This window comes from Bactrocera oleae, chromosome 2 (assembly GCF_042242935.1).
Source record: "Bactrocera oleae isolate idBacOlea1 chromosome 2, idBacOlea1, whole genome shotgun sequence".
NCBI classification, from domain to species: Eukaryota; Metazoa; Arthropoda; class Insecta; order Diptera; family Tephritidae; genus Bactrocera; species Bactrocera oleae.
In genome coordinates this window covers 66,131,577-66,155,876 of record NC_091536.1, presented here as the reverse complement: position 1 = coordinate 66,155,876, position 24,300 = coordinate 66,131,577, and the positions used below count along the sequence as shown (strand labels likewise).

Here is a 24,300-nt window from a genome sequence, read left to right as displayed (position 1 = left end):
TATCAGATTTAGAGCAAAACGAAGTTCAGTTACAGAAAAGATTGTAAATTATTTTCTATATAAAATTATAAATTAGGGCGCACAGACAGTATTCTTTGCAGCTTCATAGACATTCTGTTTCCACACGCGGAAATTCACCATATTTGGATCAAGTGTGGAATAAATAAATATCGGCATTGAATCGGTCATCACCCAGATGTTGCCCTCATCATCAATCTACGAATTTTATAAGACACGTAAGGAAAAGATAAAAGGAGGAAACAATTAACACTCTCTAAAAATGTAAGAAATTACAATATATTGGGAGAAAAAATAATGGTAGGAACAAGTCATGATTCAATTATATAAGGTTGTGTCGATACGCAGCGTGCTACGAAAAAAGTGTCGGTATTCATAATATCAAAAAAACTGTTTTTTGTTATTACTATGAATTTTCTGTTTACAATTTGATGATTTACAATCTATTCGTATTCAGTTATCACTCAAAAAATTGCATTTCGGTGATTGTAATTTTTGAAAAATTTTCCAATTACTTTTGATAAAGGGTTGCTTGTGGGCTTGTGTATCAAAATAATTAAATTTTGGAACCAGTAAAGAAATTTTCAAATATCCAAGCCAGAGATTCAGGCTAAAGCACATCATGATTAAAAAACCTTTATGTTGGGTTTTTAATCATGATGTGTTTTAAAGTCAGGTGGAAAATCAGAAATCACTATATCGGATATATAGGAGCTAGAGGAAGGTCTGGGCTGATTACACTAACTTTTGGCTGTACTCAAGCATACTCGAGTACATTTTTCCACGCAATTTTATGAAGATAACTCACACACTGATCGACATATTCGGCATAAAGCCTAAAATAACGAAAATCATTATGTGTAGTATAGAAGAGCTGGAATAATTCGTTGACCGATTTCACATAATTCGGCATTAAACTATATACATATCCCCCATTATACGTTTAGTTAACTTTGCAATAATCAATGAAATTAATTTAGATACTTTACAATTGAACCATACGGGATATTAAGTTACCGAAAGTTTGAAAATGCTTATATTATTTTTGGTGTATAGGGCTAAGAAAAGTACTAGCCAGATTTCAAACGCTTTCACAAGACAGTTTATTTTCATACGAAGATGTTCTCCGAATTTCATTAAGATAATCCACAGTTTGAACGATGTATTTATATATATGTATATATATATATGCGGTATAAAGTTAACCGGAAGTCATTAGGATAACCCACGGTTTGAACGATGTACCTACCATATGTATAGTCAGTGACAGACAGTAAGGTCCACATATTGGCTTGAAAATTCATAGTATAAATCTTGCCATTTCGGAATAGATGATGGCATACCTTGAAAGCACTATTTATACAAAGTAGGGGTGCTTGTAACCCGATTTAATCCATTTTCACGCAGTATGAAAAAATGCTGCAAAGAAAACTTAAAAACTGCGATGTACCATATCAAATTTTTGTAACTTAATTTACGGCTTAGTTATAGCACTTTTTAAGTTTCCATTGAAGGGCATTTTGTGGGCGTGGCAATAGCGCACTTGTACCAATTTTCATCGAGATATATTCACTTGTACTGAATATCGCTTGTGCGGACACATGGATGGTCGGACAGACGACAGTCACATGAAATTTAATCCGCCTCGTCATCCTGATCGTTTCAGTATCTACATAAAGAGAAAAGATGTGTATGTATGTTTATAATGAATAAACTCAAAAACTACTGTGCCGATTTCAAAAATCGCTTAACCATTGGAAAGCCACATTCACTCTGAATAACATAGGCTATATTTATTGCTAGAAAAGATTAGGAATCCTTACTCAAACTGAAGTAACGTAACCCAAGATGTAAAAATAGAATGCCCTAAACCGTCTTTCGCCGCATGCGCTGCGAAAACTATAGATGATTGAACAAAAGTATGTTCTACAATATTAAAGAACATATCAATTATATCGAGCACGGTCTTCAAAATTTTTATTATCACTATCCAATTTGAGTATACTTGTGTAAGGATTTTTATCCATTGCGAATACCAAAATACACGAAATAACATAATCGCTAATTCCATTTACTATATTGAGTATACCATAATTTAAGATGGCGTGATCGGGTCTTCTTTAGTACATATAAAATTCTATATCTATCTCGATTGGTTTAAGGTGTAGCAACATGTTTCGAGCATAAAAATATCCTGACCGAATTCAGTATTCATCATTGGACGAACTACTTTAGTTCATTTTGGTATTTTGGTTATGATATTCCACTTAATAACCAAAATATATACTTCAAAAACAATTGGCAAACGGTGATTAGTATATTTTCCATATGGGAGGTAAAGGTACCAAGTACAGTTTTGGTGTCAAGTCACAGTACATCCCCTGAGATACCGACCGCTATACACGGAAGTAGGTGTAGGGGAGGATGGCACAATTTGGTGAAAAATTTGATATATAAAATTTCTGGCAGAGCGAGCGGTGTCACATCTATTTCCCTAGTTTTTATATGATCTTCGTGTCTTATGTATGTATCGTTATTTTCCTACTTTTTTCATTCTGGAAGTACCAAAGATTCCCATACTTCTGTTGAACAGTGTCTCTGTTTCGTCATCAATTGCCTATCGGGTTTAACCGCTAAGTGGCGCATTAATCTATTTAGGATTATATACTCACCATAGATTCCCGCAACAGTTGGGTATACGTAACCGGAACGGCCATGTGAACTCGACAGCTTTACTTTATTTTAAAAAGCACTTTAGTATTATTTTGAATTGTAATTAAACAAATTGTTTTCAAAATTGGAAATTAGTAATTTAAGCCTTCCTATCTGTCTTTCGTTATCAACTAAGTCGTTGGGTATGTATTTATGTTTGTGTATGTATTGCATTACCCATGAAAAGATTCAAATTGAATATTTTTGATGTTATACATACTCAAAACATTTTAACATACGAGCGCTGTTAGTTTTGTTTACAGTAACTTAAAATATTCATCTCGACCAAAAAATGGAATTTAATCGCGAATATTTTCGCGCGATTATTTTTTACAACTTTCAACAGGGCATCGATGAACTTAATTCAATTGTTGGCGATGAAGTTCAGTATTTATCGATGATATGTTGAATTCAATCGAGGTCGTAGATAACTCCGAGACGTATTTCGTGAAGGGCATTCAAAATCAGTTGTTGTATCGAAAACTAATGATTCTGTGCGCAAACTAATATTGCAAAATCGGCATGTGCCCCATTGTGAGATTAAGAGAACTATCAGCATACATTCAATATTGCATAAACAACGTCCGAAAGTAAACAGCAGTGGACGATATGGGTGTTTCCAGATGAGCCCAAGCAAAAAAAGTTGTTGGTGTACGAAGTGCCGCCAAACAAATGGTTACAGGAAGATGTTCATATGTATTTTTGCAACTTTGTATTCTCTTATTATTCTAGTGCATACTATTATATAGGTTGAAATTTATTGTATTTAGAATATACAACTAAATTTTTGTAAAATTTAAAACTACTTAGTATTATAATGACATACACTAATATGTTATGTACCGAAAAAAAGTCAACAACAAAAACATTTAGACAAAAATCGCATACGAAAAAATTAGTTCTTTAAATAATGAAAAATTTCTATACCCATTGGAACATCTAACATTTTCAGGCAATATTATAGTGCCTGTAATTTTAGTTACTCGCATATGGACAACGTGATAAAACTTAATACTCTTACTTCTTATTTTTAATTTTGTGTTTGAATTTTTATAAAAAAAAGTATAATCAACATGAGGCAAATATTTCTTTATTATTACAAAATTACAAATATTCTTAACTCACCAACATTTGAGCAAAATGAAAATTATTTACAGAAATGCTTGTAAATTATTTCCTATATAAAATTATAAATTAGGGCGCACAGACAGTATTCTTTGCAGCTTCATAGACATTCTGTTTCCACACGCGGAAATTCACCACATTTGGATCAAGTGTAGAATAAATAAATATCGGCATTGAATTGGTCATCACCCAGATGTTGCCGTCATCATCAATCTACGAATAATATTATATAAGACATGTAAGGAAGAGATAAAAGAAAGAAACAATTAACACTCTCTCAAAACGTGAGAAAGTGAAATGAATGAAATATTTCTGCAAAATCAGCATTCGTTATTAAGGAACTACTCAAAATGGCGTACAACAGGGAGTATTTTTGGGGGTCCTATTTTAAGATTATGCACCCAAAGCGGTGGTGAAATGTTATCCACCAAAATTGCTTCAAATTAATAAAGTAGTTTAAGATATATAATTGTAAACACAAATGGGTGGTGGCACTGATTGTAAAAGTTTTGATTTTATCCTGATGTAGTACATATAGTTTTTTCTTAATTGTTCGTTTATAGCATTATGGAGCTATACAACTCTTGATAGTTTTGAACTAATACCAACGTATAGGAAGTTGAAAGAGCAGCCATGTCCACTCTGTAAATGTATAGCACATTCCGATTCCGTCCATTTGAAATAACAATCGTCCTAGACGGCCACAGAACATGTGTACCAAGTTTAATTAAGCTATTTCAACCCTTACTCAAACGGACAGTTGGAGCTCGATTTTTTAAGGTGCTACTAACCAAAGTTAGGTGAACAGCATGCTTGCTTCAGCTTACCGTCAAATCACTGGGATATATCATACGTTGAGCATCCTGTGCCACTGTACCATGATTTTGTGCGGAAAATGGTTTATTTGTATTCCAACAACCAACACCGTTACGTTGTATTTCCGCATAAAAAATAATATCGCTCCTTAGATCATAAGAATGCATAGTGGATTGTCGATTGCCTCCACGACTACCCAATGGATGAAAATCGTTGCCATGATCGCTACGTGCGGCATAAGCCTCATTCTGCAGCACGCTACTGTCCACCGCGAATTCCGTATTACTAGCCATCGGATGGAAGTACACCGTACGATAACCGTCCGATGCATATGGACCAAGTGTTATCGAGAAGATACCGTCATCCCACCGGAAGCTTTGGCCACCGATTTGCAGATCACCAGCCAGTGGATCGAAGTTAAAGTAATTATGGCTGAAGCCCCACATACGGTTGTCATCTAGACTGTGTATTGAGAAATAAGAATATTAAAAATTAATTTATGAAATTCTATTTTTATACAACTCAATGATATCGATTTACGATTACCTAAAAACGTATAACTGTCGGTTCACCAGATCGGGTATGTAGGCGAAGGCTTCGTTGCATGCTCGCTCAAAAACATCTACAGTTATGCTTGCTAGTCCCCGACCTGTGTCTACTATATTTTCCGGTATTTCATAGCGATGCAATACCCGATTGTTCGACAAATCAATCACCCAAATTGCCGGTTGCTGCACCTGCATGCGATTGTCTGGAGAATAGATCATGAAGAATTCAAAAATATATAAAGAAAATCAGTTAAACTTACTGGGATACTCAAGCATGCCCGTATCGATGAACCACAAGCGTTTGCATGCATCCACCGTGGTGCGGTAAACCGAAATAATGCGTTTGGGATTTGCTGGAAAATTTGGCTGAAAAATATTTGGGCACAGATAAATAATGCAATAATTACTTGGAATGTGAAATTCAACACTCACATTTAGATAGTTTGTTTCGAAATCGGGATATGCATGCAGTTTCGGACTATATTGTTTGCCATCCTTCTGTAAGTCGATATAATTCAAGGTGGACGGTATACCGATACGACGTCGCGGCATTGTAATAAATAATCGGCCCTTGTAGTGTGTCACGCCCATGGGTACATTACTGTATGGAATGTAAGAAACGTTTGCGTCTTCAATTTGTAACCGATTTTCGATATTGATCAATGGGTCATCGCGAGATGTTATTCGCTTATCGGTGGCACGTTTGCTTCTTTTATCACTTTCAAGCAAACCATGTAGTTGATCGGGGAACACGATTGTACCGGCTGCAAATTTTATTTATGTGAAGGGTTATTAGGTTTGAAAAATCATATGTAATTGATGACTTCAACATATTCTCATGCGACGACCATACGGCAAGTCCTGGCCCTTCGCATAGTTTGTTTCGCGTGTCAGACTGAAATACATACGTCGGAACATAACATGCGTCAGGTTAAGTTCCTGCTCTGGCTGATGTCATTTTCCAACATGTTCTCGGCTGCGTACAACACGTGAGTGAAGTGTAACATAGCTCAGAATATATCAATGACCGTTTAGTCTGGTTTTTTGTATCCTTAGCAATTGATATGAATGTTTTCTTGAACGATTCCAATTTGCTAATTAATACTATTTCTAAAGAACTTTAAAACACGCCAATACATTGAATTTCCACAGAATTATCAACAATAAAGTACCATACTATTTTGAATTGTTATTAAACAAAATGTTTTCACAATTAGAATTTTGCAATTTTAAACCATCGTATTTAAGATTTGTTATCACCTAAGTCGTAGGCTATATATGTAGGTAAATATTTATTTATGTATGTATTGCATCGCGCATGAAGCGACTCGAACGTGTATTATATTAAACATTTGAGTTGCTCGATCGCTTTGAATCTTGATAGATGATTTCATATCACTTTATTATTTTACTTGAAGGTACATACATATGTATGTAACATTGTAACTGCATTCTTGTTAATTGTATAATAATAAATTCTTGTAATAGAATGCAATTCATTGGTAATAATTATTTTGAAATTATTTTGCTTACATGGCGGTCGATTTTGATGTCCATCTCCTACAGCACCACCTATGTTTCCGTTATCGTTCGGAACTCTATCCCCACGATTGTAAAAATCAATTTGTTTCCAGCCAAAAACCTCTATCATGCCATCACCGTTAGCAAATTGTATGATATTCACCGTATATGCCACGAAAATCAGTAAATATATATTTTTTAATTTCATATTTCTATACTTTTAAGACTTAAAACGTCTTTGCTGATCGACACTAAATTGAGAACTAAAAGCGCCAATGTTATTAAGAAATCAATCAATGTCGCTCTCTCGAAAAATCTCTACCAATAATATTTACAAATATCTATCTATTTATTAATCAGTGGATTCTCATAGGTACAATGTACATATGTATGGTATGTATGCAATTTACTATCATCTCCAGCATCAACTTTCGGCATTTCAGGTCTCAAACGTTGATCGTTCGCACGAATTCCATATTCTATTTGCAAAGCTATGTAATTAAAGCCGAAGTGTATATACAAACATATAGGTATGTATGTAGATATGTACATATATTATAAAATCATATGTTGATAAGATGCACAAGTGGGAAGTGACGAGTTGTGCCGGATGTGATTGAAAACCGGTTTTTTAAATGTGCTTTCTCTGCCAACTTTTTCGCAATATTCTTAAATACATATGTTATTTTTGTGTTTTACCACACATACTTACCTCTGTAAAAGCCATACATATGCATGTAGGTATATCAGTCAATGATACAATATTTGAGAAAATATGCAAAGTTAATAAGAAACAGAGACAGTCCCATTTGCATTCCAAACTCTCTGCGGAATTTTTTTGTAATAGCACAACGCTGCAGCGTAAGGTAGCTAAGACTGTAGACTTCTCAAAAGACCGCTTTAGGTGTCGCGTTTGCTCACACCAGACAACAGGCGCAACCAAGAGACCATTTAGGACCTAGCGAACCAGCTCCGAAGCAAACAAAGACTGTCCTATCATTCGGAAGGTTACTCTGTTGGCCATGCTATATCCAACCCCGAAAAAAGAAGAACGAAATGTGGCTCCTTTAATGGTACTAGAAGTTGATAGAAAAAAACAAGTGCTTATGACTGACCGTCCTTGAATCAGATAATTTGGCACGTACTTTGTAAAATAGCTAAGCTAATGAATCGCATCTCCAATTAATTCTTACTAGATTCTAGTATTTTTATGTAGAACAACAGAATGTAAATGAATTCATTTACATTCTCTGACATAGCCCAGGTCAAATTGGAGTTTCTAATGGTCATTGTTTCTTGAAATTTTATGACTTCAATTAGCAATAAATACTAAATGTATATTGAATAATGTTATACCTAAATATTTTCTTCGCAATATAGGGCGAAATCATTAGAATTATAACTTTAATGTTTTAACGGAAAATTTAAAAGTTTAAACAAATTCAGTGTTGCCAAACTTTGCCGCAAGTATACCAGAGAATGCAGATTATATTTTACATTCTCTGAGTATACTACAGTTCTCTGAAAAAACTAACATTCCTTCTCTTATTTAGCATATGTAAAGCTGCTTAAAATTAGTGACTTCATAATTTTTGTACTTTTTTTTATATTTACTTATTATATGTTTTTAACTGGCAATTTAGATTTTTAAAAATTTAATTTAATTATATATTATATTTACCGAATCATGCAACTCTGCAGAAAACAAAGCTCACTGCAACTCTCACGAACGATATTAAACGACGAATAGAGAACGAAGCGCAGAACGAGGAAATTTCATACATCCGTGGAAAAAGGGAAAATTAAACAAAAGGACATTATACAAGTGCATAAAATAATTAAAATAATAAAATTTATAATATTTTGCTTTAATTTAGTTTTATAAAGAAGTGAAAAGTGTTTGGATATTGCAAAAAAGCAACAAAGAAGTAAACTCGCTCAGAGCAACTTAGATTTGTGGCTGCGGCAACCGAGTGAAAGTGTCGCGGAAATTCTGGGCTCCGTCTGCCCGCACCGCTCTGCGCTGTTTTTATGCGCTTTGTTGGGCTCTGCTGCTGGACACAAGTTTGCAGCGAACGTTTTTGCAAACGCACAAAACGAAAAATGCACTTAGCGAATGAAGTAAATAGAAAATAACAGAAAAGGTGGACAAAATAGAGCCAAACATTGTGAAAAACACGGATGGTGGAAAATACGGAAATAAAGTAGCGAATACCAACCGAACAAGTTAACGAATAACTGGCGCGTGCAACTACACTCAGTATTGCCTTAAATCGAAAATATATACATAGTTTTGTGATAAATTAGACAAATTCTATGTCTAAAATATATACATCCAATAAGAAAAGTAATTGAGTTGATAGCATAAAGTATTTAAATGCGACCTCGTCCGTTTTCTACGTCACATCGTGGTGCTTGCAAGTGCGAGCGCGAAAGATCGCCATCATTGTAGATGTCGCAGGTACTGCAGCGTCATCAAGTCAATTGAAACAAAATTGTGCTGGTGCAGTTGTATTTCAACTGCATTAATAAGCACATATTTGAGTACAACTAATGGAATCAAGAAAGGCAAAAGATTTACGAGTGCGCGTACGACGCATTAAAGTAAACTCTTCCACCTGCAACTCTAGCACTGCCCCAATAGCAGATGCTGTATTTACTTCAAGTAAGACGGAAGTTACTGACGAGATGGAAACGGAAACTCCATGTACCAGCAAGAGCACGTTGGTGCCATCTAATAGATCATCGCCTTCAACCTCTGATGGCGACGATTTCGCTACCGTGCATTTTAAGTTAGCAGCCGCATTAGAAGCAGCTGCAGCGCATGCCACTGGTGGTGGTGGGGGTGCACATCTTCTTGATTGGCAAAGCATGAAGTCTGCGCTATTAGCTGAAGCTAAACCTACTTTCAAGCTTAAAAGTCGTAGCAATGAGAAGACAGAAGATAATGAAACCGAACCACAAAGCTCTGATGCAGAACACCAAGATTCTGCTACAGAGGAGACGCGATTGAGCGGTGTGCTATTAAAGGCGCGACAAGATAGTGATAGCAGCAGTACTAGTTCCAGTGACGAAGACGACGATGTGCCTGAAATACTTCTGCTATCGCCAAAACCAAATCTAGATACCATGGACACTGATCGTTCAATGTTATTATCAAAACTGCCGTTTTCGGATCCTGGTGTGTCGGTGGTGGATGATAAGAATCCAACTGCAGCTTTATCAAAGATACTCTCTCTGCCACCATTTGATCCACATGCACCACATCTGCTAGTGCAATTAATTATTAAAAATGTTGTTTCGCTAACGCAATTGAGTCAGCGGGAAGACAATGTAATAGAGGTGGACATTAAGAAAAGCCTTATAGCAGAATTAGCAGTTAGCAAGAAGCATCGCACTCTTAGTCCATTCATGGTAAAGTTACTTGGAAAAAGAATTTAACTTTATATATACCGATGAATTTTTCTTTTTTTTTTGCTTATATGAAGGATGCATCCAACATACATGTAAAGCACAATAACGATGAGTTCTTTACATTTTGTTCATGCAAAAATTGCTTGAAATATCGTGAAATTGTCATACATATAATGGTAGAGCAATTTAAAACGGCGCACATGGTAGTCATGTTACTGGATGTGCTTATAAAGGCGTACGGGCCAATGCTAAAGTAAGCAATCATGTTTCAAAAATTATAACTTTATGACTCAATATAACTTTATGATATCAATATTTACAGAAATCGGACCGCTTACAATAAGTTTGAAAAACTTTTGGACGCTAATAAGGAGATCTACTGGATAGCGTGTGGTTTTGTCTACAATAAAAAGGCTGAGCATATGGATTTCATATACGATGACTCCTTGTCAGATAATATGATTTTCGTGCTTTTTAGTTCCATGTGAGTGTTAAAAAACTTATATCAGCTTGTTTTTTTAACTTAAATACTTTATTCCAGACTAATGGTAAACAACCCTCTGCTATTGCTGCAAATATTAGCCTTTCACGTGGAGTGTATCGTTAAGGCGTATGCGGAAGGTTTTATCGAAATTGTTGAACCTGACAACAATAAAATACCTGCTGAGGAAATGTTAACGTGTACGTGTACATGCATACAATGAATAATATGTGTTGATATACATTTACTTTTATAGATATTTTGGATGGCTATGACGACTTATGTCGCATATCGGAACAAATTTCAAGCTATTTGTTTGCATTCGAAAACGATTTTCTACGCAAATTCAACCTAACATGGACATTGCTGTGTCAACGCCTATATCAGCTACATGTCTACTCTAATCTCACTGATACCATGTTGGCTTGTATTATTACTGTAAGTGTAGTGTTTATTTGAATTCACAAAATTCGTATTTAATTATTTTACTTGTTTTAGTTAAAAGAGGACGAACTAACCTCGAGACATGCGTCACTCATTAAAAAGTACATTCAGTTCGATGATAAAATGACATGTGTTGAAAAACGTTGGGCAGATGTTTGGAATGAACTTAACAAATTTAATTTGTCGGAAGCGGAACGCAAACGCCGAAAATGTCTACTAAATGTCCATCGCATATTCGATACTGTTGTACAGGATGCAATAGCCTTCTCGTTGCAAGAATTCGATGATGACAATGATTTTTACGACTTTCAATGTTTGGAAAATCGGCGGTTAGCCTGGCAAAATATAATGGCATATACGAAAATGAAATGGCCGGATGGATTTTTCAAACCACCAAATACTTTGGTGTGCGACGACAAGTGCAAGAAATGCAATGTGCTGTTGGAATATCATACAGAGTGAGCTAATGGGCTTATATTCAGAAATACTATTTATATGCACCTGGGTAGTAAATTGTAGTGAAAAAGTAGGGAAATTTATATATGGGAAACTTTTTAATTCGAAATTGCCTAAGGTAGCGTTATAATTTCCGAACCAATTGTTCAGATTGAATCACTATAGATGCCATACAAACTGACTGACAAAAAACAACGGATCAAAATCAAAATAAAGATCTTTTTTACCCTTTTGGGCCATAAAAAATGCACCTGTGAAAGGTATTAGTGTCGGTGCTGCCAAAATTTATGTTTTTTCGCGTTTTTTTTACCTTTATTTTAATTTTATTTTACTTTTCAGATTACTACTTTTTTTTCGAACATTATCTATCTGTTCATTCTAAAATATAATAATTCATTTTTCATTTAGGAATTGTAAGTGTATTACATGCTCTATAGCCGGAGGACCATTGCCACCCCGACGCAACTCCGATAACACCTGCTACAAGTGTATGGCGCAATCTCTAATCGAAAAGGAAGTTAATCTGTACGAGTCGAAAATTTTAAATGTTTGCACAAGTGATGATTTTCTATCATTTGTGAGAAGTAATAGCAAACGTAAAGGTTCCACACAAGATGAGCTGGGTGATGAAGTTTGCAACACATTGCCGGCCATTGAAGGGAAAATTGACGACACAATCGAGTTGGGACAATACCATATAGCCTGGGCTGTTTTCCAACATTTAAATAGTATGCTTTAAATACAGTCATCTTTACATTTGAGCTTTATTAATTGAATGTTTGTTATTTATGTTATGCAGATCGAAAGCGTTATAGATATACATCTATTGACGAAAAGTATTTTTGCAAAGATTGCACAAGTCCAGCTTGCTTGTTGGCGCGTAAAATACTCAACAACGAAGTGACACATACCCTGTCTCTACACTTGGTGCAATACTACCAGCAGCTGTCGATGAGTATCGAAGAACTTCGTGCTATACTGCCAAACATCATGTTCTATAATCGAAAAATGATTGCTTTCAACATTGGATTCGATTTAGCGGATGTTCATGATCTTGTAGTGAAGATATATTGGACATTTATAATTTCACTTTATGCCAGATATTTTATGGAATTTGATCTTAAATGTCCATTAAACTTAAGCTACTTTGAGTTGGAAAATAATGACATTAAGCTGTGCACGGATAAAATAGTAGGCAATAAGGACGACACAAAGTTCGTTAAGTTTCTAGATAAAATAAAAAGGTAAGCTTTATAGATTAGTCCAAAACTTAATACACAAAATTTAAATTTCAATTATTACTTATGAATTCAAATAAGAAACTCATACCATTATCCTTAAAATTGGTAGTCGATAGATTTTAGCGATCGTTGTCATAACGTCGTAAAACGATTTTGAACAGCTGAAACATTCCATAATTATACGCTGAACAGGATATATTAAATATGCCACGAAGTTTATACCACCCGACTTAACCATGTCCCGAACTAGTCACTCAGTGTTTGAGATATCGATATGAAATTTTGCACACGTCTTTTTTCCCACGAAGATATCGGGCCCACCGATGTCGAACAACTATAACATATAGCTGCCATACAAATTGACTGATCAAACTCAAGTCCTCGTAATTTAATTTGCCAACATATCTGCACGAAGTTATGCAAGGCAATTTTCCAGGAAATTGTTCGAATCAGACAGCTATAGTTGTTTTTATACTAATTTTTGTGTTAAAAAATGCACCTGTGAATAGTCTTTATATAAAAAAAAATATTTGTGATAATTTTTGCCGATCTAAGCAGGGTTATACAAGTATATGCTTTTATATCAAACAAATTTTACTTTTTTATTTCGCTTAATGGTAATTTGATAATAATATTTGTATTATCTTTTATTCACCTATAGTTTATCGCCTTTTAAAAGTCAAGTCGAATCAGAGTAAGTTACATTGAAACAATATTCTTTTTTATTTTTTTATTATTATTTTTTTTTTTTTGATCCAGTTTTGCTTTTACTGTTGATGTACACACTGAAGAGATTCAAAAGAAATTGGATGAACTTCTTAATTTCGAGGATGCGCAAAAGTATGTACACACTTATATAAATTTTCAGTAAATTTCTAATTAAACCAAAAATTGCAGCAGCCCGGCTTTAAGTGACCAAATCCCACCGCCCATTACAAATATCGAAGCAACAACTGTTGTCGAGGATCATCCAAAAAAGAATTGCAAGGAGAAAATGAAGAAATGTATGCAACATCTGCCAGAAAAATTCTTATTATTAATTTAATTTTTAATTTATTTTTTAGGTTGTTTCGATCATTCGGATTTGGGTGATCACTGCAAAGAAAATCATTCCAGCAAGAAGCGTATCAAAAAGGTATTTTTATGAGATTCTGTAAAATATAAAGTACAAAGAATACCCGATTTCTGTTGGCAGGAGTGCAATCACGCGCGCATGAATGAGACTCGCGATAGATTGCGTAAAAAGCTTTCGCAACTGATAAATGCGCGTAAAAACATGAAAGCCGCGGCAGCCGCAGCAACCAATGATCCACAGCAGCCGCCGCAACCACCGCAGCAGCCAGTACAGACGACAGCGCCAATAGCAAGCACGAGCACCAAGCAGCCACCTTCATTAAAGGCGGTAGCTAAAGCAGCAGCAGCAGCTACCGCCGCCAATTCAAAAACACACAATTTCACTGGCAACAAGTTGGAGGATGATGATGATAGCTTAGTTTGTCTAAGTACATTGTGTAAACGTATTAGTCATCTGCATATGAATCAAACTGTTACTAGTGGGCAAAATGCGCAGCCAACAACGGAAAAAACACCTAATGGAGTGGGCAAAAAAGTTACACCCTCAGCACTGATCGGCTCGTCCAGCATTCCAATAACAAGAAAATCCGGTAACACGAGTGCAAATGCTGCCGCCTGGGAAGCAGCTAATCGGGAGGTCACTGCCAGCAAGGTGGCTAATGGCAAAAGTGCATCGGGTGACAGTGAAAAGGGCGGCGGTGGCAGCGGTTCACGTGATTTGAGTGTGCTTAGTGTTTACTTGAACAGCTATTCGAAAGAGTTCCTAGATAATTACTCACGAGATCAATCAAAGGTGCGCAAGTGGATAAATGAAACGTTGAGTTACATCGAAGGTGGAACGGGAGGATGCAGTAGTAACGGGAAAAAACCGCAACCGCAAACTACTAATCCGAAAAAAGCTGCTAAAAAGGCAAAACAAAAGCAACGTAAAGAGGAGGAGAAACGCATTATGGAACTGCAGGATCTGCGCGGACAGTTTCAAGATATCTACTTCAAGGAATTCACTGATAAACACAAACTAAAACTGTTAAAGGGCAGTAAGAAACGTGACAAAAAGCAAATTGGTGAACTCGAAACAAACATTAAAAAACTGCAGCGCGCTAAAGCAAGAGTGGAAACTGTGATATTGGAGTTGATTGCCACGGTAAAGCAAACAAATGCTGAATTTAAATTTTCCTATTTGCCCACAAAGGAGCAACAAGTGGAAAAATTGAAGGCAATTGAAGACAACGCCAGCGGGGTCGGTACAAGTGTGAGCACTAATGCCACTGTAAGCTTAAGTGTGCCATCCACAACCGCCAACGCCATTGATGGTATTAATAACCTGAATGCCGCTACCGGTATTGTGCCTGGCAGCAGCAGTTATGCATTGCCATCTGCCTATGCACATGCCAATGTGCCCAGCGCAACGTTTTCTCCTTATCAAATTGACTTCCAGTCTACACAAAACGCTACGTTAGGCGCTGGTGCTGCCACTGCGGGTTACGGCATGATTCGCGCACCCATGCCGACACCAATGTGCTATGCACCGCCGCCCCATCAAACACTCTCCCCAGATGTAGTCGCGGCCATGGCAGCCAACGCCGCCTGCACCTCGAATACAGACCCCTCCAAGCGCATCGTCACAATACGCCGCGTTAACTTGCCAAACGTGCCAGAGCCACGTGTCACGGTCACCGCCAAGGGTAGCTCTCCGGATAAGGATAAGTTACTCTACACGTTCGTGAATGGTCAACTGGTACCCACCACGGCGCCGCCAATGACGCAACTACCCCTGCAACAGTTGTCCAATATCACGGAACCCCGAGTTACTGTCAGCGCCAAAGTTAATACTGCGGACAAAGATAAGTTGCTCTACTCATTCGTAAATGGTCAATTGGTGCCAACAACGACGCCACCAATGACACAATTGCCATTACAACAAATACCTTTGCCACTGCCAATGCAGGCTCCACCGCCACCGCCGCCCATTGCTTCCAGCGAAATGCCGGCGGAACATTTATCACTAACAATACCACCACCGCCTTTGTCTAAAACGCAACTGAAAAAGGAGCGGCGTCGTGCAGCCAAGTTGGCAGCTGAACAGGCAACAGCTTTGGCGGCGGCTAAAGAAGAGCAACTACGACAAGAGCAAGAATGTGCGCGTGCAGAGAAAGCGAACCAACAAAAAGTGGGCAAAAAGAACAAATCGAAAGCCGATGAACCCATAGAACGGCGGAATGAAACAACAACTGCTAATTCGAAATCAAAGAATAATCCTGCTAAGAATGGGGTTACGCCCTCGGCATCAACCACATCTGTGTCCACAGCGGAGGCTATCGAAGGAGTACCCAAGAAAGGCAGTAAAGTAGTAATATCAGCATCACAACGACGTTCAGCATCTACAACTACTTCTTGCTCTGCCGGCACATCCTTATCTGCCACACCAGTCAACAGTCAAATGAACACGAGAGAAAATTCCGTGAGCAGTCAAAAGCCGACATTAGGGCCAGCTGATAGATACAAGAACATGAAAATGACAAGCAAATCAGCCACTCAGCAACACAAAACCTTGATTGCAACACAAAAAACGACGTCGTCACAAAAACAAAAGGACTTAGTTAAAGGACAACAACAACAAACAAATAAGGGCAATGGTAGCAATAAAAAAGTGCTCGAAACTGAAAACAAAGAGGAGGCAAAATCAGCATCTCTAGAGCCTTCAGAAACTGTTGAAGAAGAAGTTGAATTGAAAAAGGAGAAGAAGCGTAAGAAAGAGCGTACGCAACGCGAGCGACTTATAGACAATGGTCAGTTCGATAACAATCCCTTTGCAACACTGCATACGCAGGATTCTGATTCCGAATGGTACTCAGATTCGTCAAGCTACGATGAAACAGATTCGGAAGATGATCAGCAGCAGAGCCCAGTTGCTATTGTCTCTCAAAAGATTATATCAAACCCGCCCGCATCTAAATCTAAGGTAGCGCTAAAAGCTACACCGACTACTACAACATCGGTTCCGATGGCATCGGCAACAACAACTGCTACACCAGATGTTACAAAGCCAAAAACAAGAACTGTTGGATTAAAAAAAAAAGATGAAGCTATTTCTAATCAGCAAAATCTAAGATCACAGAATAGGAAGGGTAAACAAGAGCAGCGAAAAGATGATGGGGGAGCTAAAAAACAACAGCAACAGCAGCACCAACAAACTGTCACACCACTACCATCACAACAACAATCTTCACAACCAAAACAACGATCTACAACCCAATCACAGCGTAGAAACGATAAGGATAGAGAACGAGACAGAGACAGAGATATGGTAAGCTCTAAAGGAAAAGCCAAAGGAAAGGAAAATGTGCAAGCGGGACAAAGCAGTCAGCCAAGTGGTGCAGTAGGAAGTAGAACTACGGGCACAACATCTGTTGTGGGGGCTACTACGCATAGGGAACTTTCATCGAAATCTGGTCGTCAATCGTCACGCCAGCAGAAGTTGACTGAAAACGCATCACAAAAACAAATGCAGAGCCAGTTACAGACTCAACCACAGGATCCACCGCGCAACAGAGGTGGACGAGGCAATAGAGGTGGCGGCGGTGGTAACGGTGGTTGCAGCGGTGACGGTGGTGGAAATGATTCACGTCCAAAACGAGGCGGTGGACGTTATGAGCGTGGCGGTCGTGGATCTGGTAAATTCCTAAAATTATTAAAACTTTAACACGTTTTTATTATTCGTAAACATATGTATATTATAAAACAAAAAATTCAATTTTCTTCTGAAGGTGGTGGCACTAATCAAAATTCCGCACGTCAATCTGCTGAGCCCAACCATCAAGTCTCCGGTGCTAGCGGTAGCGGTGCTACTGAGGGTAAACCACTCTCTAAGCGCGCACAACGACAAGCTCAACGCAATAAAAAATTCCAAAAACAACAACACTTGCACCACAACTACGAAGATTGCGGTGCAGGCATACCGAATAATATGGGCTACTTCAATCCGGACGAAGTTGTGATACCGCCTGATCCACAGCCCTCTTTACAGCATATGCAACAACAACAACGGCAATACAATAGCTTGCCGCAACAGCTTCAAGCATTACATATTGGTGGCAATTTAAGTGTAAAAGTAAACGGCCAACCCCCGATGCAACCCAGTTACGCGAGTGTAAGCAATGGCGGTAATAATGGCACCTACCAAGGTATGGTTCCCGCACTAAGCATTATGGATCAATTGAATCGTGGTGTGCAGGTGGAAAATTTGTCGTTACCGCCCGGCATTACGCTGACCAAAGTAGATCCGGTAAAGAGCGAACAGTTGCGCCAAAAGTCCGAATCCATACGAAAACTATCCAAGCCCTTGCAGCAGCAACAGGCACAGCAGCCACAATCATTCCATCATAAAGCCGGTGCAACAATTATTGCACCACCGGTTGCTCCGGTTGGCAACTATTTCGGTGCAGCCCCATATGCAGGTGTGGCCGCAGCGGCCGCTGCATTAGAACAAAGTGGCATCATAATGGTTGAAGCAAATCCAACCAGCAATAATAACAATAAGAAACCCTTGGAAAAAATGAATGCCGGCGGCGGAACGGCACCAGCTAGTGGCAAAACTTCGAAAAGTAAGAAGCGACGTAATAAATCGAAACAAGAGAGCAATGCACGTGCTGCAAATGCCGCTGCTTCTAATAACGGTCCAATTGGCGGAAATATTGGCGATATCGCTGCCGATCAGAATGCCAACGGGCAGCCGAAAATGATCACCTTACGAAATCCGATGTTCCACGGTGGTGCTGCTAATGCAGCGGCAACCATACTACAACAACAACCAGGACTCGTAACAGGCCGCCCGCTTGGTGGATTGCCGCTAGCCGCACCAATACCTATGGATCAACCAGCTGCAATAATTAAGAATGAGAATGGTATGTTTACTATACGCAATCCGGCATTACACCAGGCCGTAACGAATGGCCTAGCAATGGGAGGTTATCGGCAATTCGGTAACGTAAGCTATTATACGCCGCAAGAAGCCGCTGCCGAAGCTGTTAGAGCCACTCAGCTACAGCAGCAGCAGCAACAACAACAGCTAAATGCTGCCAACCAAATGATTTTGACCAACAATAATGGTGACGGCAGTAGCGCCTCTTCGTCTTCGGCCTTCTCATATTTCTCGAATACCAGTTCGAATGCGAGCAGCGGCAATGCGCCGGCCTCGTCGTCTTCATCGACTGGCAGTGTGGGTCCCGGTACAATTGGTAGCACACACAACACCATCAGTATTAGCTGTACAAGCATAGATGAAAATGGTGGCAGCACTTCGTTAGCTGGTAGTGGTGGCGGCGGCGGCGGCTTGACTGGTGATGCGGCGATAATTGCACGGCCATCACCGCAACAAAAATGCATCTCGGCCATTGGTAGTGAAGTTAAGAACGCACTACAACAAAAGCAGAAATGCAAGGAAGGCACAACACAATGGCCCTCATTTGTGGGGCAGGAGCTGCAAAACACTGTAGTGCCGGGAACAGATAACTGTAAGTTCAAACTTTGTGCAAATTATGGATAAACAGAAAAAATCCAAACCCCAATTTGATTATAAATAATTCTATTTTAATTTTCAGTAGCAGCTGCGGCGGCGGCAGCAGCTTATTTAGGTGGTGCAGGAAATGGTTGTGTTAGTAATGCCGGTAATGGTGGTGTTGGTGGCGCTGCAGGTGGCTTAACTTCTGCCTCATTGCAAGAGAAATATCAACAGTCCAGCTACTATAATGGGTTTGTTGATGTTTTCCCACCAACAGCACAAACCAATAGCAGTCAAATGTCGGCACCAACTGTGCATTCCGCCAATACCGGTTCGCTATTCGATAGCGCCAATGATTGCCATTTACATCATCATAACTGCGGTGAGGATTCCCCGCCACCCACAATCACCGGTTATAATTCATATTTGGATGGCATCACCAATACGGGTGTTATACGCTACGACGACGCTTCGTTCTTAAAAAATTTAATACCAGGGCAAAATCTTAGCAATGAGGTGAGTTTGATTTTTAAAACTATTTTATAGCCGTTTAGTAGTTTTGAAAATTGTAATTCCTAATCTCCATTTTTTTTGAACTATTTAAATATGAAAAAATACGTCTACCGCAAAATGTTTGGTACCAGTGGCCTCCTTGTTTATTACGAATACTCTCTCGTTAAGCACCAAAACTAAATCATCGTCGTATTTATGTTGTCGCCTTTGTAATAGCAAATATCGAACTTTAGGAGACTACTTTTAGTAAATCATTACTCCTTTCTTTTGTAGGTTAGATTATATATTATTAATATATATTAGGCCCAGTAAAAAGTTCGTTCGGTTTTTATCTAACAGATGGCGTTATTGTCCGTAGTACTAGTGTTACGTGTCGCATCATGTCATACTATACGGCGCTGAAAACGTGTTTATTCGCGCTAAAAGTTTGTCTTTGATTTTAATATTTTAACGTTCTAAAATCAAGATAGACAAGTAGGTGTTTAGAAATTCACCTCCAAGTGAAAGCTGAAAGTAAAAGATACTACGTACTGCTCGCTCTACATTTAAGGCCGAAATTTGCCAACGCTGCAAAAACGTGCTGAAATGCCGTGAGACTTCAGTAATTATAACTTTTTATATGTGAAAGTGTTTTAGTACCAGACTTTTGCTAAGACAGTTCAAAAGTTAAAGTTTTGCTATTTTTTATAAAATAATATTTAATTACTTTTAAAAGGTTTCCATTCACAACATAAACGATTCGAATTTTACACGAAGTACGACATCACCGGTGGCACATCGTGTGGAAATCACGCCGGTCTACCGCAGTAGGCCAACGTCAACGACTACAAATATATACGAGCATTGTCCAACATCAGCAGCCCTCACCCAGAATGCATTGAGCGAGCAACAGGCGAAATATCATTCGAATGTTGTGCCCAATTACAATGATACTTTAGCCGATTACGGAAATGGTAAGCAGTCTACAATAAGAAAATATTATATATAAAAATAATTAAAATATAGATTTAAGTACATTAAAGGGTTAGGTGTATCAGACATGAAAAAATTAATTAATAATTTTAAAAGGAATGGCTGTTTGTGTTGAACCAGTTCCAACCGAAACTCTTTGCGGTGACCATCACTAATCCTTAGAGATTCATCTAAAATTAATCGGACAAACCAAATTAGTTTTATTAATAGCTAATCGAGAGCCCGATCGGAAACAAAACATAGTTTTTAGAAAAACGCATTTGAAGTTTTATAGTTAGGTACGTTCCAGAGCACCCGAGAACAATTTGCTAATTATCGAATAACTGGAAAAGTATTTATCTTAATTTAAATTAAAACTTTCAGAGAATATTTCTTAGATATATACTGTAAGAGAAACCCGTTTTTTTATATTATGACTACCTCTCACCAATTAACTGAACTTTGGAGACACACGACGTTGTTAGGGCTTATATAATATTAAACAAATTATAATTATTATATATAATATAAACTTATATTAAATAAATTAAATTCGTTGAAACTTAAAGCCACAGGATATATAATTATACCCTGAATAGGGTAAATAAAGTTTCTCACGAAGTTAGTAGGCGTCGGAGATCCTATGTATAAAGTATGCATATATATGTATATATGAATGATCATCGATTTCGCTTTGTCCATGCACCTGTGAAGGGTATTATAGCTTCTGTACAGCCGAAGTTAAAGGTGTTTTCGTGTTTTTTTTTTGACACAAAATTTCGATCAATTTTGACAAACCGTCTGTGGTAACATGTTATACTGCAACTAAATCTGTAAGCTGGTAGAAAATCATGTTTCTTCTTAACCTAAATATTACAAAAAAATATAACATTAATATTCGAGTCTGTGGAACCGAGCTTTAAGCCGAACTTCCGAAAGATTTGTATGAGCAGCTCTTTCATGACAGGCATTGAGGCTTACCATTACCTTTTGAGAGAGTACAGTTTTTAGAAAAGGCGTTTTGATGTTATTTGGAAGCTCAAAGTATTATTAAATAGTTTAGGTTAATCTAAAAATTACTAAGCTCATCCATACTATTTTATATATTTGCAATTGAGACATATATGCATTATAATTAAAATATTCTCCATTTTTTTCCAGATGCTGGCATGTTTGCAACAAATAATCTCGTTAACTTGAATGAACTCGACGCGGGCAGTGCTGGTGCCGAATCTGATGTTGAATCCTATCAACGTTATAATTATGAATATGAGAGTCAGCAACAGCAGCAGCAACAACAACAAAATGCAATACTCGACCTAAACGAACTGCTAATCAAGAAGAGTTCACACAGCCCGCATGCGCAATGCGCTTCTCCATACCTAGACGAAGCGGCCATGGACAGTTTTGTGCAAAATATCAGTACTTTACAAATATCAGCAGCCGCAGATGAGCAATGCGGCGGCCATATAAATGGAAATGGTGGCGGCGGCAGTGGTGGGAACAATACTGGCGGTAGCAGTGTGGGTGCTGCCGGTATTCCGAGTAATGCTGCTACCACAACGACGGCTAATGGTTGGTGGTAAATGCAGTCGCCCAATATCTATTCTAACAAAACTGCACACAAGTGAACATATTGCAATACAAGCTCGAACATATGAATACATATAAATATATATATATATACAAATACACAAACACACACACATACACACATGACAACATGTTGTTTATGTTTACTATAACCGTTAAGAGTCTTAAATTGTCAATTTAAGTAAAACGTCAAGATGTCAAAGAAATTTTTCTGCACCAGTTTACATTGTCGTGTAGTGGCAGCTCGTCGGTCGGTCGGTCGGTCATTCATAGAATGGCATGCAACTGTTTTTCGCAAATGCAATTTATACACAAGTAATAAAAAGCAAGCGAAGAAAAAATAATAAAATAAAAAGTAAAAATAAACGAAAGTTTTGTCACATTTGAAAATGCGAAAACACAAAGTTGCAAAATAGCATATACATATATACAATAATGATAAAAATAAAACTAGAATGCGAGTAAAATACATACATACATTGAAATACATCATAAAAAAGAAACTTACATAGATTAAACACTGCTTTCATTTCTTTGTGTCCGTGGCTTATCCACATTCAAATTTAAGTAAGGAACATACAGTCATATATCAGAGTCAGTTCCGGTTCTACCACCACTACATGCACCCGCTAACCATAAAGACACGGAAATACAAAACAAATTATTTGAATTACTGTGAGCATTCATGATTATGCACATGCACACATGTGTGTGTGCAACATTGGGTGATTAAATAAATGAAATAGTTTTGAAAATACCAACATTTTACGAGCCATTGCTTATGCTCGTGAGAAGAGAGTGTAGCACGTTCTATGAAGAACACCTGCACCAAATTATTCACATTGCCCTATATACATATTTACATAATATGTACATATGTACTAAATAAAATATCTATGTATGTGCAAGAATTTTATTTTTCTATTTTCTTTCAGCTTGTGACGCCAACTGAAGTTGCGAATTAGCAAATAAAAAAAGATAATTGTAATAAAGAAAAAATAGTAATTTTTAAACGTTCACACGTGAAAGAAAATCACGATGAGCAATGTAAATAATAAATGTGATGTATTAAATATGCACTCTAACATTGTTTCAATTAAATTTACATGTGTGGAGGTATCGTATTCATATAGAGTTAATTTAAATTTGATCTTAAGGACTTGGACCAATTTATGGTCGAGGTGTTGTTGTTTGTGTAACGTCAAAAAGAATATCTCTAATAATTTTAATATTAGGGTTGTAAAGAGTAAAAGCAAACAACTTAACGTTTATTTAAGAAAAACGTACAATAGTATTATCTATCTAAAGCTATAACAGTTTTTCATCTTTCTGGCAATTTTTGGATTCCATCCCAAAAGAACTGTGTCAGCTTGGCGGTTAAGAATGAATCAAGCCAATTTTTGATAACCTGTTTTGATGTGAACCGTATTCCAGTGAAGGTGTTCTGCCTCGACCCGAACAAGTGCTAGTTGGAAAGGGAAAAGTCTGGGCTCTAAAGTCGTTGTCAGTCACTGTTTTCCAAATAGTTTTTAACCGGTCTTTCAACGTGGGGCCGAGCGTTGTCATGATGGAAAATGATGCCTCGTGTCTAGTCGGGAATTTCGAACGTTTTTCGACAATCGCTCAATTCAATTTGATAAATTTTTGTCGGTAACATTCCCCATTAATGGTTTCACCCAGTTTTAGAAGCTCATTTTTCTTCATCAGTGACAATCTGAAGCAAAAAATGCATCTTTAGCGTAAATTTAGCATTTCTGACGTCTCTTGGCTTCAATTCGTATGGCACCCAATTTCCTTGCTTTTAAATATATCCCGATGCTTTTGAAATGACTGGTCTTCTTCGAGTAACGTGTTCCAAGCAAAAATCACCACTTTCAAATCATGAAAACTACT

General features: G+C 37.6%; 2 protein-coding genes across 5 annotated transcripts; one reads left to right on the top strand and one right to left on the bottom strand.

The window, feature by feature from the left end:
• Window positions 1-52: 52 nt before the first annotated feature.
• LOC106615115 (L-dopachrome tautomerase yellow-f2) lies at window positions 53-7,012 on the bottom strand. Of its 2 annotated transcripts, none has more exons than XM_014231176.3 (6): window positions 6,753-7,012; window positions 5,652-5,983; window positions 5,480-5,585; window positions 5,218-5,422; window positions 4,683-5,133; window positions 53-216 (listed from the first exon to the last, which is right to left on the bottom strand). In XM_014231176.3, exons 1-6 carry the CDS (start codon window positions 6,946-6,948, stop codon window positions 73-75), a joined length of 1,434 nt encoding a protein of 477 aa, XP_014086651.2. In that variant the 5' UTR covers window positions 6,949-7,012; the 3' UTR covers window positions 53-72. The 2 variants fall into 2 exon arrangements, with proteins under 2 accessions (XP_014086651.2, XP_014086652.2); XM_014231177.3 differs by lacking the exon at window positions 53-216 and adding an exon at window positions 3,799-4,068 and having other exon boundaries at window positions 6,753-7,011.
• A 1,466-nt stretch (window positions 7,013-8,478) lies between these two features.
• Window positions 8,479-23,486, top strand: LOC106615133 (platelet binding protein GspB). Of its 3 annotated transcripts, none has more exons than XM_036361654.2 (17): window positions 8,479-10,154; window positions 10,229-10,407; window positions 10,477-10,638; window positions 10,696-10,835; window positions 10,892-11,073; window positions 11,134-11,537; window positions 11,944-12,263; window positions 12,335-12,779; window positions 13,438-13,470; window positions 13,536-13,616; window positions 13,677-13,780; window positions 13,841-13,911; window positions 13,972-17,524; window positions 17,618-19,363; window positions 19,451-19,866; window positions 20,579-20,816; window positions 21,976-23,486. In XM_036361654.2, exons 1-17 carry the CDS (start codon window positions 9,294-9,296, stop codon window positions 22,398-22,400), a joined length of 9,360 nt encoding a protein of 3,119 aa, XP_036217547.2. In that variant the 5' UTR covers window positions 8,479-9,293; the 3' UTR covers window positions 22,401-23,486. The 3 variants fall into 3 exon arrangements, with proteins under 3 accessions (XP_036217547.2, XP_014086681.2, XP_014086679.2); XM_014231206.3 differs by having other exon boundaries at window positions 13,674-13,780; window positions 19,454-19,866; XM_014231204.3 differs by having other exon boundaries at window positions 13,674-13,780.
• Window positions 23,487-24,300: the final 814 nt, after the last annotated feature.

Bases quoted from the DNA above. Each gene is read 5' to 3' on its own strand.
- LOC106615115 (XM_014231176.3), bottom strand. From the start codon at position 6,948: ATGAAATTAAAAAATATATATTTACTGATTTTCGTGGCATATACGGTG. The intron at 5,586-5,651 runs GTGAGTGTTGAA...AATATTTTTCAG, and splicing joins TCGAAACAAACTATCTAAAT to CCAAATTTTCCAGCAAATCC. The intron at 217-4,682 runs GTAAGCTGAAGC...TAAAATTCGTAG, and splicing joins TATATCCCAGTGATTTGACG to ATTGATGATGAGGGCAACAT.
- LOC106615133 (XM_014231204.3), top strand. From the start codon at position 9,294: ATGGAATCAAGAAAGGCAAAAGATTTACGAGTGCGCGTACGACGCATT. The intron at 12,780-13,437 runs GTAAGCTTTATA...ATTCACCTATAG, and splicing joins TTTCTAGATAAAATAAAAAG to TTTATCGCCTTTTAAAAGTC. The intron at 13,781-13,840 runs GTATGCAACATC...TTTATTTTTTAG, and splicing joins CAAGGAGAAAATGAAGAAAT to GTTGTTTCGATCATTCGGAT.